At 36.6% G+C, this 12,327-nt stretch overlaps 1 protein-coding gene across 1 annotated transcript; it reads right to left on the bottom strand.

The window, feature by feature from the left end:
• Positions 1 to 6,897: 6,897 nt before the first annotated feature.
• LOC143612315 (protein unc-13 homolog) lies at positions 6,898 to 12,079 on the bottom strand. Its single transcript, XM_077086334.1, has 5 exons — positions 11,710 to 12,079; positions 10,754 to 11,596; positions 9,783 to 10,238; positions 8,639 to 8,828; positions 6,898 to 7,984 (listed from the first exon to the last, which is right to left on the bottom strand). Exons 1-5 carry the CDS (start codon positions 12,073 to 12,075, stop codon positions 7,047 to 7,049), a joined length of 2,793 nt encoding a protein of 930 aa, XP_076942449.1. The 5' UTR covers positions 12,076 to 12,079; the 3' UTR covers positions 6,898 to 7,046.
• Positions 12,080 to 12,327: the final 248 nt, after the last annotated feature.

Below are 12,327 nucleotides of genomic sequence, written 5' to 3' on the forward strand. Positions count from 1 at the left end.
TTAGATAATATCACTTTATTATTAATAGTGTCTTACGAGCTACCGTGCAATCAGTTACGCCACGACATTCCGCCGTAGGTTAGGGTGTGACACCTAGGTTGGCCAATAGATTGAAGAGAATATTGTAGCATCTACTGAATCTAATATCCTTTAAACTAAAGGTGAGCGGTGAGCCAAACTGTTAGTAAAGGGTATAAAGTCTTAACTACCAATGGCAGTGTTAGTTAGACCGTCTTTAATTAGGGGGGGGGTACATAATGACTAAAGCTACTTTTGGTTGGTTAATCGAATCAGTTCATCGATGGTCAGCAAGTATGATGGTCCTAATGATGATCCTACATGTATTTCGTGTATATCTACCCGATGGATTTAAAAAACCACGCAAATTAACTTGGGTTATAGGTGTGGTTTTGGCTGTATTGACAACATCTTTCGGTGTAATTGGTTATTCCTTACCTTGGGACCAAGTTGGATATTGGGCCGTGAAAATTGTAACGGGTGTACCTGACGCTATCCCTGTAATAGGATCACCTTTGGTAGAATTATTACGCGGAAATGCTAGTGGGGACATTCCACTTTGACTCGTTTTTATAGTTTACATACTTTTGTATTGCCACTTTTACTGTCGTATTTATGTTAATTCACTTCCTAATGATACGTAAACACGGTAATTATGTTCCTTTATAGATACAGAGAAGATATATCATAGATATTTTGAATTCATCATTTATTACTTGGGGTAGGAACTATAGTATTTTATTGCTACAAGTATGGATTATTGAAAATAATAAGACATGTATTTGGATATATCCCTTGAACTCCGTAACATTTTTGATTTTGCATCAATAGTTGAAGGGATTTTTCTGAAGATAAAATGGATTATGGGAGTGTGTGACTTGAACTATTGATTGGTCTGTGCAGATATGTGCCCTTTTTCTATTTATTTATCTACCACGTTTTAATTCACAACCAAATGTGTCTTTGTTCCAACCATCACGTAAGCCCATACAGAGGATAGGCCGTCTTTTGGGGGGTCGAGCTATGGTCTTAGGCTTCCACTTGGATAAGGCCTCCAATTTAGACAAAAAAACATACTAAATAAATGTTGAAAATTAGACCAAAAACATATTAAATTATAAAAATTACGCTTACGTTATTTAAAAAGACAAACATACTCGTGGTTAGTTGTTTTTCTTTGTAAAATTAAAAAAGAGGTCTCGAATTCTCGTTTTATTTTAGGCCTTTAAAAGGGTTGAGCCGACCCTGATGTTAGTGAGCTTATTGCTAATATACGTAAGTACTGATGATGATTAAGGTTAACTTGCTACTTATGACAAGTTGTTGATATTATGGTGTTTTCTACTAAGTAGTTTATATTCATGTAGACTTAACTTTCTATTTCCTATTGATGTCCAAGTTAAATAAGAAAACAACCGTTTAATTAATAATGAAGATGTGTTTCTACGAACGGAAACACTAGTGTATGGATGACAACAGGTCAGGTTTAGGACGAGTATAGGCATACCCAAACCCATACCCGGTTAGTTGTTGGTACTCAGCGAACAAATCACACAATTGAATTTAATTGAATATAACAAGAACACTGATTGAATGATGAACAAACGAAATTCTTGAATATTAATTCTGAACATGCGATTGTTTATACTGAAAATACGTAAGTTAAATAGTCTGACATCATCCCTATTTATAAACTAAATAATTACATATTACCCTACTAGATACAATAATTACAATATGTCACATCTCAACTTAGGGCCTAGGCGTGTGACCAATAGTTGGTACTTGTTTTGTAAATATATCAGAGTTTAAGGTTGTAAAGCGGAAGTTATGACTAAAATATTAATATATTCCAAAAGACGGGAATTAAACACCCGTTAGTTTGTTAAAAAAAAGTTGAAGTTATAAACCATAATTTACAATATTGTAATAATAAAACTTCATGAGCCATCAAATCGTCTAATGGCTAGACTCCAATTCCAAACATCTACACTTGGTTACCTGTAAAATAGTTTATAAAATACGTCAACAACACATGCTGGTGAACATGTTGACGCTAAAACATTTATGAAAACCTTTAGTTCTTACTCGAAACAATCAGCGGCCCTCTAGACCAGAGTACCAGTTATATCACATTAGTCCAGCCCTTACAGCCCTATAGACTGGCTCAATGAGACGGGGACCTGGTACCACGCGTGGTGGGGTATGCCTACTCTCTGCCCATATATGAGGATCCAAACACAAGTATAACTAGCCCAATTTCCAATAGATACTAAAGTTTTAAAGATACATTATCCCATGTAAACTTTGGTTTCTGGGTAAATGACTCGATTTAAGAGTTTTAAAGTTATGAGCGTATTCACCTTTGTTTTGATCAGCACTTTCACTGATTTTGTTTTGAAGTTACCTCGGACCTATAGTACAAGAATAACCAAGTATAAATACTAGATCAATGATATAGCTTTAGGCCTTTAATCTATTAGCATAATCATTACCTTGATAATTATTTTTTTATACTTGGACCTTTAGTCCAAAACATTTATTCATAAAACACTGCATTTCTTCTTCATGAAGAAACATATATACTAAGTTTCTTCGTTGTTAAGAAACATTATAAAATCTTTATAATTATAAAGAAAGAATATTTATTTATACCCTTGTCTTATAAAAACTATATTTCACATTTTTATCACAAGGTACAGACTATACCCCCGACTAGGGTCTGAGCCATATATAATAAAATAATCGGGCAGTACTCCTACCTTGTATGGCTAGCTTATGTGAAATGCCTAAGTTTGATGCGGGCAACACTTCTACTTGTCGGCGGGTAATCGAGAATACAACTAAACAAAGCTTTAACACTTGCTCGTACTTTGAGAAACGAATCGTCGGAACATCGGGATCGAGGCACGAATATTGAGATATATATGTGAAGTGTGATTTGGGATGCATAAGGCTGAGCCCGATACCCCTATTTATAGGGCTGAGATTATGGCCCATCTCGATACGCGATGGGCTAAAAAAGGGATCCATCGCGTATCGCGATGGATCTCTTAACCGCCTCTGAATATTATATTCCATCGCGTATCGCGATGGAACTTTGGTTTGGCCATCGCGTATCGCGAGGCCGCCCACTAGGTCTGATTGGTCGCCTAGTAGACCTGCCAAGTGGTGACACATGGTTGGACACGTGTCCACGATTACTTCTCCTGGTCATCGCAATATGCGATGACCCAAAAGGTTTGGTGATCGCGTATCGCGACACCGCCCATCCTGGGGCAATGTGATGTACCCATCGCGTATCGCGGTGGGTCTTGTAATCCAGAATTTCTTTTTTAGTCCCTTTACTTTTGATGACTTGTCACGTCTTGGTCTTGCTTCCATTTTCCAAAAACAATGAGGCGGCTCTCAAGCGACAATCCGAGCGTGCGAATGGCACCATCAAAGCGCCATATTGCACCCATCGCCCGTACCCGTGCGTGTCGGGTGCTTCACACCCTCCGCTAGGACCACTGGTGCATGCATGACATATAAGAATATTACTATGGAACTTATCTTTTTATAAAGAGCTTTCAAATATTTCCCATTTTCCAAGTGGGATAAAATTTATATTCCTTATTTATACCCATGTGAAGTAGTTCCATTTTCTTACTTCCTTCCACGTGGGATGGATTCCTTTTCCCCATTTTCTTATTATGGACTTCTTCCAACTTAATATAATCTTATTATTTCTTTACCATATTTATTATAAAAATATTTTGGGTCCTTCTATTTTCAAAGTTAACAACTTTAACCAAAAAATAAATATGGTATTTTCCGAGATGTTACACAATAAGACCCTATACTTAATATAAATATTAATAAGTTTATTTTATATACTAATACTCCCTTAAAGTAAACTTAGTTTAAGCGAGGTCTTCGTTTCTTCAAGATCTGGTTGCCATCACAGTAGCGTTGGTTCGTCATCTTCCTCCCGGATCAGGTTTGCTTCCACTCTTTTCTCCCCTTTTGGACATTCATGTTTGAAATGTCCAAGTTCATTACAATTGAAGCATCTTATGCGGACCTTTGTTTTGATGACTTCGCTTCCTACCTTTATTTTTCCATGACTTCCAATTTTTGCCTTGACCATGTTCTTTGTTTTCCTGCTTTGAACTTTCGTGACCGCAACATTCACATTTATGGTCATTGGATTTCTTTTTACCGTTTTCTTTGGAGAATAAGAGCTTTTCATGCATGTCTTCCTCCTTGATTTTTTTCTTGGTGCGTTCCTCGAAAGCCTTCAATATTCCAACGGCTTCTTGGAATGGCATTGCACCAAGATCAACAAACTGCTCAATCGCGGCAACAATCTGAATGAACTTTTCTAGCACCGAACTGAGTAGTTTTTGTACCAGTTTCTTGTCATTCATGGTATGCCCAAGATTACTTGCTTGTGATGCAATCTCACTAATTTTCCCGGCATACACATCAAGCGACTTGTCAACACCCATTTTTAGAGACTCAAAGTCTGACTCGAGTCTTTCTAAACACGCCTCTTTAACTCTATCAACTCCGACATGTCGAACCTTAAATGCATCCCAAATTTCTTTGGCTGAAGTAAGATTAGAAATTTGCAATACCATGTTTTCTGGAATCACTTGGTATAGTAACACAATTGCTGTATTATTCTTTTTCTCATCAACTTCACTCCCCTCTTTTGGTTCGATGGCTTCCCAAATTCCATGGACATTAAAGATCGATCTGATCTTTACAGTTTAAATGGTGTAATTTGTCGAGTTTAACACTGGGCATTGAAAACTCATTAGTGTCCCTCCTTCCTTTGAAGTCATAACTTCTCTATCCTTGGACTCAGTCATTTTTCAAGTTTTTTTTCCCAATCTTGTCAAATTGACTATCACCGGTTTCGGATCGACCTTGATTTCAGTTTTACTAGTATCGGATCAAATCGATATCAACCTTTAACAATAACAGTTCACCAGCTTTTCAGTTGCCTTACAACTTAAGACAAATCAAAACCAACTGTTTATACATACAGTATCCGGGTTATAAAACCAACTTTTTCAACAACAGTTTACGGGTTTTTTTTGGTCACAAAATGAATCAAAATCAACCATTTTACATCAAGAATAGTACACGAGTTTCCCAAGTCAAATCAAAACCAATTGTTCGTCTCAACCAACAACAATATACGGGTTTTTCGGTTGCCAAAATAACTCAAACCAACTACTCTAAAACCCAAAAGTGTTCGGGTTTATCGGTCACCAAGTGAATCAAAAACAACCGTTTCGACCAAGAATAGTAACTGGGTTTTCGGTTGCAATGCAAATCAAAACCAATTATTCGCCTCTACCGACAACAAACACGGGTTTTTCGGTTGCCAAACAAATCAAACCAACTATTTTTATTTTTTTCTACTTCTTTCAACTATTACAACCCCAACCGATTTTTTGACATCAAAACAAACAAATAAGCACTCAATCAGAACGTGCTCTTTTATTTTTACTTCAAAAAACTAATATCCAAGAAATCTGTGATAACACCCTTCAATTTGAATTGAACGTGGGTTGTCCTTATCACTATTCCTTTTATTTCCCACAATCAAATGATTAAAACCAACTCAATCCGGAAGATCCTGGAATTGGTTTTCAATGACCAATTGATAGCAATCTATGTATTTAAACAATCAATTGATGCCCAACTTAAGCGAGGATAAACAAACAAGTTGAAGTGTTCTTCAACAACCCTTTATCAGAATAGGTTCAATTGAACGACTTACTTGGGTATCTTAAAATACTCAAAAACCCACGTGATTGCTAATTGCTTGATCAACACTTTCTTCTCTTTCACTTAACCTATCGATTAAACATAATTAATCTCACAATGGATCGATTACACTTGGGACGTTCACAACAGAATTCCAAAATCGATAAAAAAAAACCTTGGCTCTGATGCCACTGTTGGTAATCAGAGAACAAATCACACAATTGACAATTCAATTGGTAATAACAAGAACACCGATTGAATGACGAACAAATGAAATTCTTGAATATTAATTCTGAACATGTGATTGTTTATACTGAAAATTAAATTGTCTGACGTCATCCCAATTTATAGATTAAATTATTACATATTAACCCTACTAAATACAATAATTACAATAAGACCCCTGTACTTAATATAAATATTAATAAGTTTAGCTTATATACTAATAGTAGTAAAGCTCGTCCCAAACATGTCGGGTATCTGTCAGGTCAAATGTCGATATCCGTTATACACGTGGGTTTTGAGTATTTTAAGATACCCGAGTTTGTATCCTTACATATACATAAAATTGTTATTATTGTTGTTACTTGTTGATATCATGTTCAATTATTGGTAAACAAAATTTTCTTTGCTACAAGAAGAGGATTAAGTAAAGATTTGTTGAAGTTCAATAAAAGTGACAACCTAACGACCACATCTCATCAGCTAACCTCCAACTATTACAAAAAAGCAAAAGCATTCCCTGAACTAATAGTTCCTAACCATCGTTGAAGTTAACCACTAGGCGGGCGGTGAGGTGGGACTAAGGATTAACCGTAATTAATCGACACCTAATAAGGATTTTACAGCCATGTTCGTAACAAACACTTGGATCGGATGCGACACCTAATAAGGATTTTACAGCCATGTTCGTAACAAACACTTGGATCCAATCATCGGCCCAAATTTCTACATATATGTTATGTTAACACAAACAATAAGCATAACAACCACCATAAAATAACTTCATATGTTTCTTTAGAAAAGCAAAATAACCATATCCCCTTTCATTTCTATACATATTAGCAAAAAGTTACATATCCCCTTTCATGATCCCATATCACTGATTCACTTCACAATACCACTCCGGAGAAAAAAAAGGCACAAAAAATTATCGAAAATAAATAAATTTATTCAAGAACCACTCGAAGCTGTGCTCGGATTTGCTGATGATCATATTCTGTACACAATTACAGTTACAACCATAAACATAATAATCAATCTCAAAGCTTTTTGGGAAGATTATAATTTTTCTTCAGAAAAGTGGTGGCTGCCTTATCGTTACGATGACACAACACTCTCAAGATCGTGTTTGGTTCATTTGGGCCCCACTGGTCGGTTGTTGAAGGCAAAGGAAGCCTTGATTTGTTAGATGAACTTTGAACATCAGTCAACATCAAAGATTTAAACTTCTCAATAAGGCTACAAGTATCAATTGAGAAAAGTGGTAGCACACCTTTTACAATGACTGCATGCTTTCCTATCAATTCACGCGGTAACCCATCACCATTTGACCAAAACAAATCCATCAGAAACTTGAAATCTTCTTGTACAATTGACGAGTCATCGATAGTGAAATTACGAGAAGGCCCTCCTGCAAGCAAAACCAACAAGAACCCTTCAAATGAAGCTCTCATTATGTTTGTGATCAAACGCGTTCTAACTGTGTTATCTTGAACCGTTTCTGCTACAACTTCAAGATTCTGTTCTAGCTCTTGCAAAAAGGGCTCAATTCTTGATGATGACGTGTCGTTGACATATAAATTGTCCCAAAATACATGCTTTAATTCTTCAAATATGATTTTATATGCAGTTGCTTCACATACTTGTTGAATTGCTTCTACACAAGAAGCTAAAGATAGTTCAAAGTTTTTTCTCGAGGCACTTACGATACCGCCACCACGAATCCCGATGCTTTTTAAGTGAGCGATTGTTCGTTTTTCTAGTGATTCTAAATCTTTTCTGATGTGATGAAACGTATTTACCCGAACACATAACTGTGGTATATCATAGGGGTCGTTGTCATCTATAGTGTTTAGTTGAGATTTTCTTCTTTGAAGCGTTTGTGATCGGTCTTTTTTCTTGAATACACCGTTTAGCTTTGACCCGCCTTTGCATCGGGTCAAAGGCGGCAATATTGGAAGAAAAGAGCTTCGAGATCCTGTATTTAAGAAGAAAATAGTAAGTTAGTTTTCAAAAAAATAAAGAGAAATGGATTATCATAATTATTAGAGGTGTCAAACAACCAGTTCATTTTTAGCTACGGTTTTTGATTTTACCCAGATCAAGTATAACCCATTTGACCTGTTTACTTACAAACGGGCTGATTCGTGTTATGCTTGATTTCTAATAGGTCAAAGCAGCAGCTTAAGCTAAATAGAGAACCAAGGGTTGAAATTGCCGGCCCTAGGTGTAATTTTAATTCGCAAAACCTCCTAAAGCATTTTATTATTTATTACTATTATTATAGAAGTTGACAAACAGCACGTTTGACCCAGTTCATTTTCAGCTAGAGCTTCTGATTTTACCTATTTGACCAATTAGAGATCAAGCATAAATGAACCGGGGTTGAAAGTCGCCCTATGTGTAATTTTTATTCACACAACTTCCTAAATTATTATATTCATAACATTATAATTATAATAATAATTATTATTGTCATCAAACTTGACACTAATTATAAACAAAAATCCAAATATTCCAAAAGAAAAAAGGCGCCTTATGAGTCAACCCGGCCCATTTTAACCATTTACACAGCCTGCCCGTTTTTCAACCTCTAGATTATTAATAACTAACAAGTCTATATTACACTTACCAGAACCGGATTTTGCCTTTAAGATGTAATCTCGAAGGCATGTATCAAGACTGCTCATTAACTCAGGAAGCAAATCGGGATGCATTGGTATTGGTAATAAAAAGAACGCTTCCAAAGTTTCATCAATAGTTCTTAAAACCTCCACAGCCGAAGGAGCAAACCGTTCTCTATTTGCTTTCGGGTTCCACACCTATAATTGCAAATAAGTGATTAAACCGAACGCCTAGAAAATACTCGTGTAGTGATCATTAACAAGTAACAATATACACTTGGGATCCTAAATTAAAATGAGTTAACAACCTATCATTTATATACAGTTACACAAGTCATGCTACTAGATACAAACATGCTTTTAATATCTTATTATTGGTTAAGTATTATTTTTAATTTCAACATATGATTTATAACTTCAAACAACTAGCACTCCATCCACAGAAAAAACTTTAGAGGAAGTCTTTGATAAATGGTTGAATACTTGAAATACCCCTTTGTAAAATGAAAATCAGAAAACTAGTGGACCACAATAATCTCCTGTAACAGCATTGGTGATCTAATTAAAATATTTGAAAGATCTCTTGGCAAAAGCAGAAATGTTACGTCCTCTTTTTGTTCTAAAAATGTAATAATAATATACAGCTTTTGGAATTTATTTAAAAACAGTCTTAAAAAAAATAGCCCATATACCACCATCTATCTATACTATTAAAGCAACATCATTTTTCCACATGTAATTCAATAAGACCCTCCACATAGGCGGCCAAGTGTACAAGTTTCCATTTTTACAATTTCCCTTTCATGAATGATAAAATGAAAAATATGTACCTTGCTTTTAAAATGTTTTTGACTTACCAACTTAACTAGGATGAATTGATGTTAGCTTTCTATTTTTCTTAACTGGTATAGATTCACAACCTTCCATTTTGATTTCTTTTAAAACATAAATACAAATTATTCTTACTAATCTATGTATTTTAGAAATTTCTTATATCTTGTGAATCCATAAAATATGTTGTTATGTATATTATCAAATTTAACTTTTTGTTTTATTTTTTTTAACCACCCGTGTATCACACGGGCTCTATCCTAGTTGTTTTGAATAAAGAGACGACACACAACATACTAAAACAAAGGGTGAAAAGCATACCTCTTGCTGCAGATTCCTATCAACCCATTCTTCAAGTCTATCAACTCGGGTTTTTATCCAAGATTTGACCAAATCTACTATAACTGCTTCGGCTTCATAAGGGGTCATCTCTTGAATTATTGACTTTCCACCATCGTCACTGTTGACTGAGTCTTCAACCGCCATTTGTACCAAATCTTTTTCCAACTTATCGGCCGCTATCAACACTTGTATAACACCAGGAGTCAACTCTTTGATCCCTGAAACAAATTTTTGAACTTCTTGTCCAAAGCAAGAATGTAGAGTTGCAACCGCTACACCAACTGCAAGGGGGTGCCATCTTTGTAGTATTGGACTGTAAATCTCCTTTTCAGTAAATGCCAGGTCAGTAATATCTTGTGCAAGAGTACATAGTGCTGGAAGATGGCTTAGTTGACTTTTTGCTGACTTCCGGTTTATGCGGATTTTCTCGCTTTCCTGTATTAAATAATGTAATTATGAGTTGGTGGTGTTTTATCTGAAACAGATCATACTAGCTAAAAGGGAGCGGGTCAAATGCTTTGAGATCTTCTAAGTTCTAATGTCTAATTTTCGTGCATTCCGGGCTATCAACCTGCCCAGTTTTATTCATAGATTTAATAATGAAATACATTCGGTGTGTCCAACAATGCATCAACACGTGTTTCTTTAACGACGCATCAGCGTGCTTTTTTCGCTCACATAATTTCCTTTGACACATGGCGTCTCCCGGTGGCTTCCTACACTTTTTAGGTATAGTTTCCTTTTTAGCATAGCCCTACCCTATGTGTGTGTGTATGTGTATGTGTATGTATATGTATATCTTGGAACACGAGCATTGACAAATTATGCGAACCAGAATGACATAAATGAATAGAACTTAAAATCCAGAATGAATATACTCTTTGTTAAGTTAACTACATTTATTATTTATATAAGTTAAAAACCTAATTAATGGAAAAGTACGAACTTGCCTGACTAAACGCCTTGCGCATTGACGACCTGATATAAATATCAACTTTAGCATTCGCAACATCAATGCTATTCTTTCTACCATTCTCATGAGGATTTTCTTCAACCAATATGATGGATGCAGACAAACCAAGAGAGAGAATACTTTGCAATAAGTCAATATTACCCCTGTAAAACGACTCATGGTAAGCCAAAAGCCCTCTTTCGGCCCACTCTAACATTGTCTTCATGGTTAAACACAAAACTTTGGAATACCCCGAATCCAAAGTTGACTTTGCATCCTTTTTGACTTCTTGCAACATATTATCCGCAGCAAAAAGGAAATCATTCTCAACTTGACCCGTTGACACATAATGGTTAAACAAAACCCACGAAAAACAAAGATTATGCAACTTTTGATCAATTCCCAAGATACCCCAAGTTTGTTTTACAAGCTCCAACACCTCATCAACCTCTTCGATCATCGATGTCGGCTCTTCAACATCAAAAAGAGCTTCTAGAAGAAGTTGATACAGCCGAAGATTCAAGGGCCCCCCATCGGCCCAATGACATATATCGTCAACTGACCGAGAAGCAAGCTGCATTGTAACATTCCTTAAAGTTTGAACCGTTTGACTATGTCTACCCGTCTCAATGGGTTGGTCGCGGATGATCTGGCGCAGTTGTTGAGCCGCCGGGTCTTTCCGGTCAAGGGGTAGTTTCGGGTGGAGTAACAGACCCGCCTCGAGTACCTTCAAGTTTCTTTTCTGCCACATCTCATATTCCCTTTGCGTCGGGAAATCAGAAGATTTCAATTGATGTAAAAGCTCTACCGGTAAAACAAGTGACTCAATTCGCCTGCCGAGCTGCAAAAAGAATCTTGAGAATTAAATGCAAATTTGGGTAGCAGAAATTGAAAACAAAAAGATTATGATATTGCGTAAAGTAAATTAAGTTAAAAACAATCAGACTGGGTTACCTGTCCGGCAGCAATTCGCAACAAGGCACGCCGAACCCTTGAATCAGTTTGCTCCGGGATCCTCATCTGAACCCTCATCAGCTCACCCACCGTCGCCGGGCCGTTTGACTCCGACCCGTTGTTCTTAATTTTACTCTTCTTCATGCCCAACGTCTTCTTGACCTTGCTAGCAGTCGTCAACGACCTGCCGGAGGACTGGGAGACATAAGTCAAGGGGCGAGTTCCGCCGGAGCTCCGGCAAGCCCCGACGAAGATCTCGTAGGCGGTTTCTCGGAGGTCAGATTCGGATAGAGGCAGACCCAGTTCGCCAAATGGGTCGGGTAAGTGGTTGGTGGGTATTGCCGGAATTATGGTTTCAATTGGCATGGCGATCGGAATGAATTAGTGAATGACAAAACAAAAATAAAATTCAGGAAATGATTCTTGCTTTAATTTGAAGAATGAATGATATAATATGATATGATGTATAAGGTGAATGAATTGCTTTACAGTTGAGATGAGACGACTGTTTGAAAGAGTAAACCAAACCTTAATGTTTTTGTTTTTGTTTTTGATTCATTCGCCTATTTCGATGTCCACGCGTCTGTCTGCTTGTGGGTTTCAACGACGGGCCCACCG

Source organism: Bidens hawaiensis, unplaced genomic scaffold (assembly GCF_021521415.1).
Source record: "Bidens hawaiensis isolate Kalapana, Puna unplaced genomic scaffold, B.hawaiensis_p1.1 tig00034288_1, whole genome shotgun sequence".
Taxonomy (NCBI): Eukaryota; Viridiplantae; Streptophyta; class Magnoliopsida; order Asterales; family Asteraceae; genus Bidens; species Bidens hawaiensis.

What these genes read in the sequence shown, in the direction of transcription:
- LOC143612315 (XM_077086334.1), bottom strand. Translation starts at nt 12,075, where the DNA reads ATGCCAATTGAAACCATAATTCCGGCAATACCCACCAACCACTTACCC. An exon ending in TGCGCAAGGCGTTTAGTCAG is followed by an intron (nt 10,239 to 10,753) that starts GCAAGTTCGTAC and finishes TATTTAATACAG; the next exon opens with GAAAGCGAGAAAATCCGCAT. An exon ending in AAAGGCAAAATCCGGTTCTG is followed by an intron (nt 7,985 to 8,638) that starts GTAAGTGTAATA and finishes TCTTAAATACAG; the next exon opens with GATCTCGAAGCTCTTTTCTT.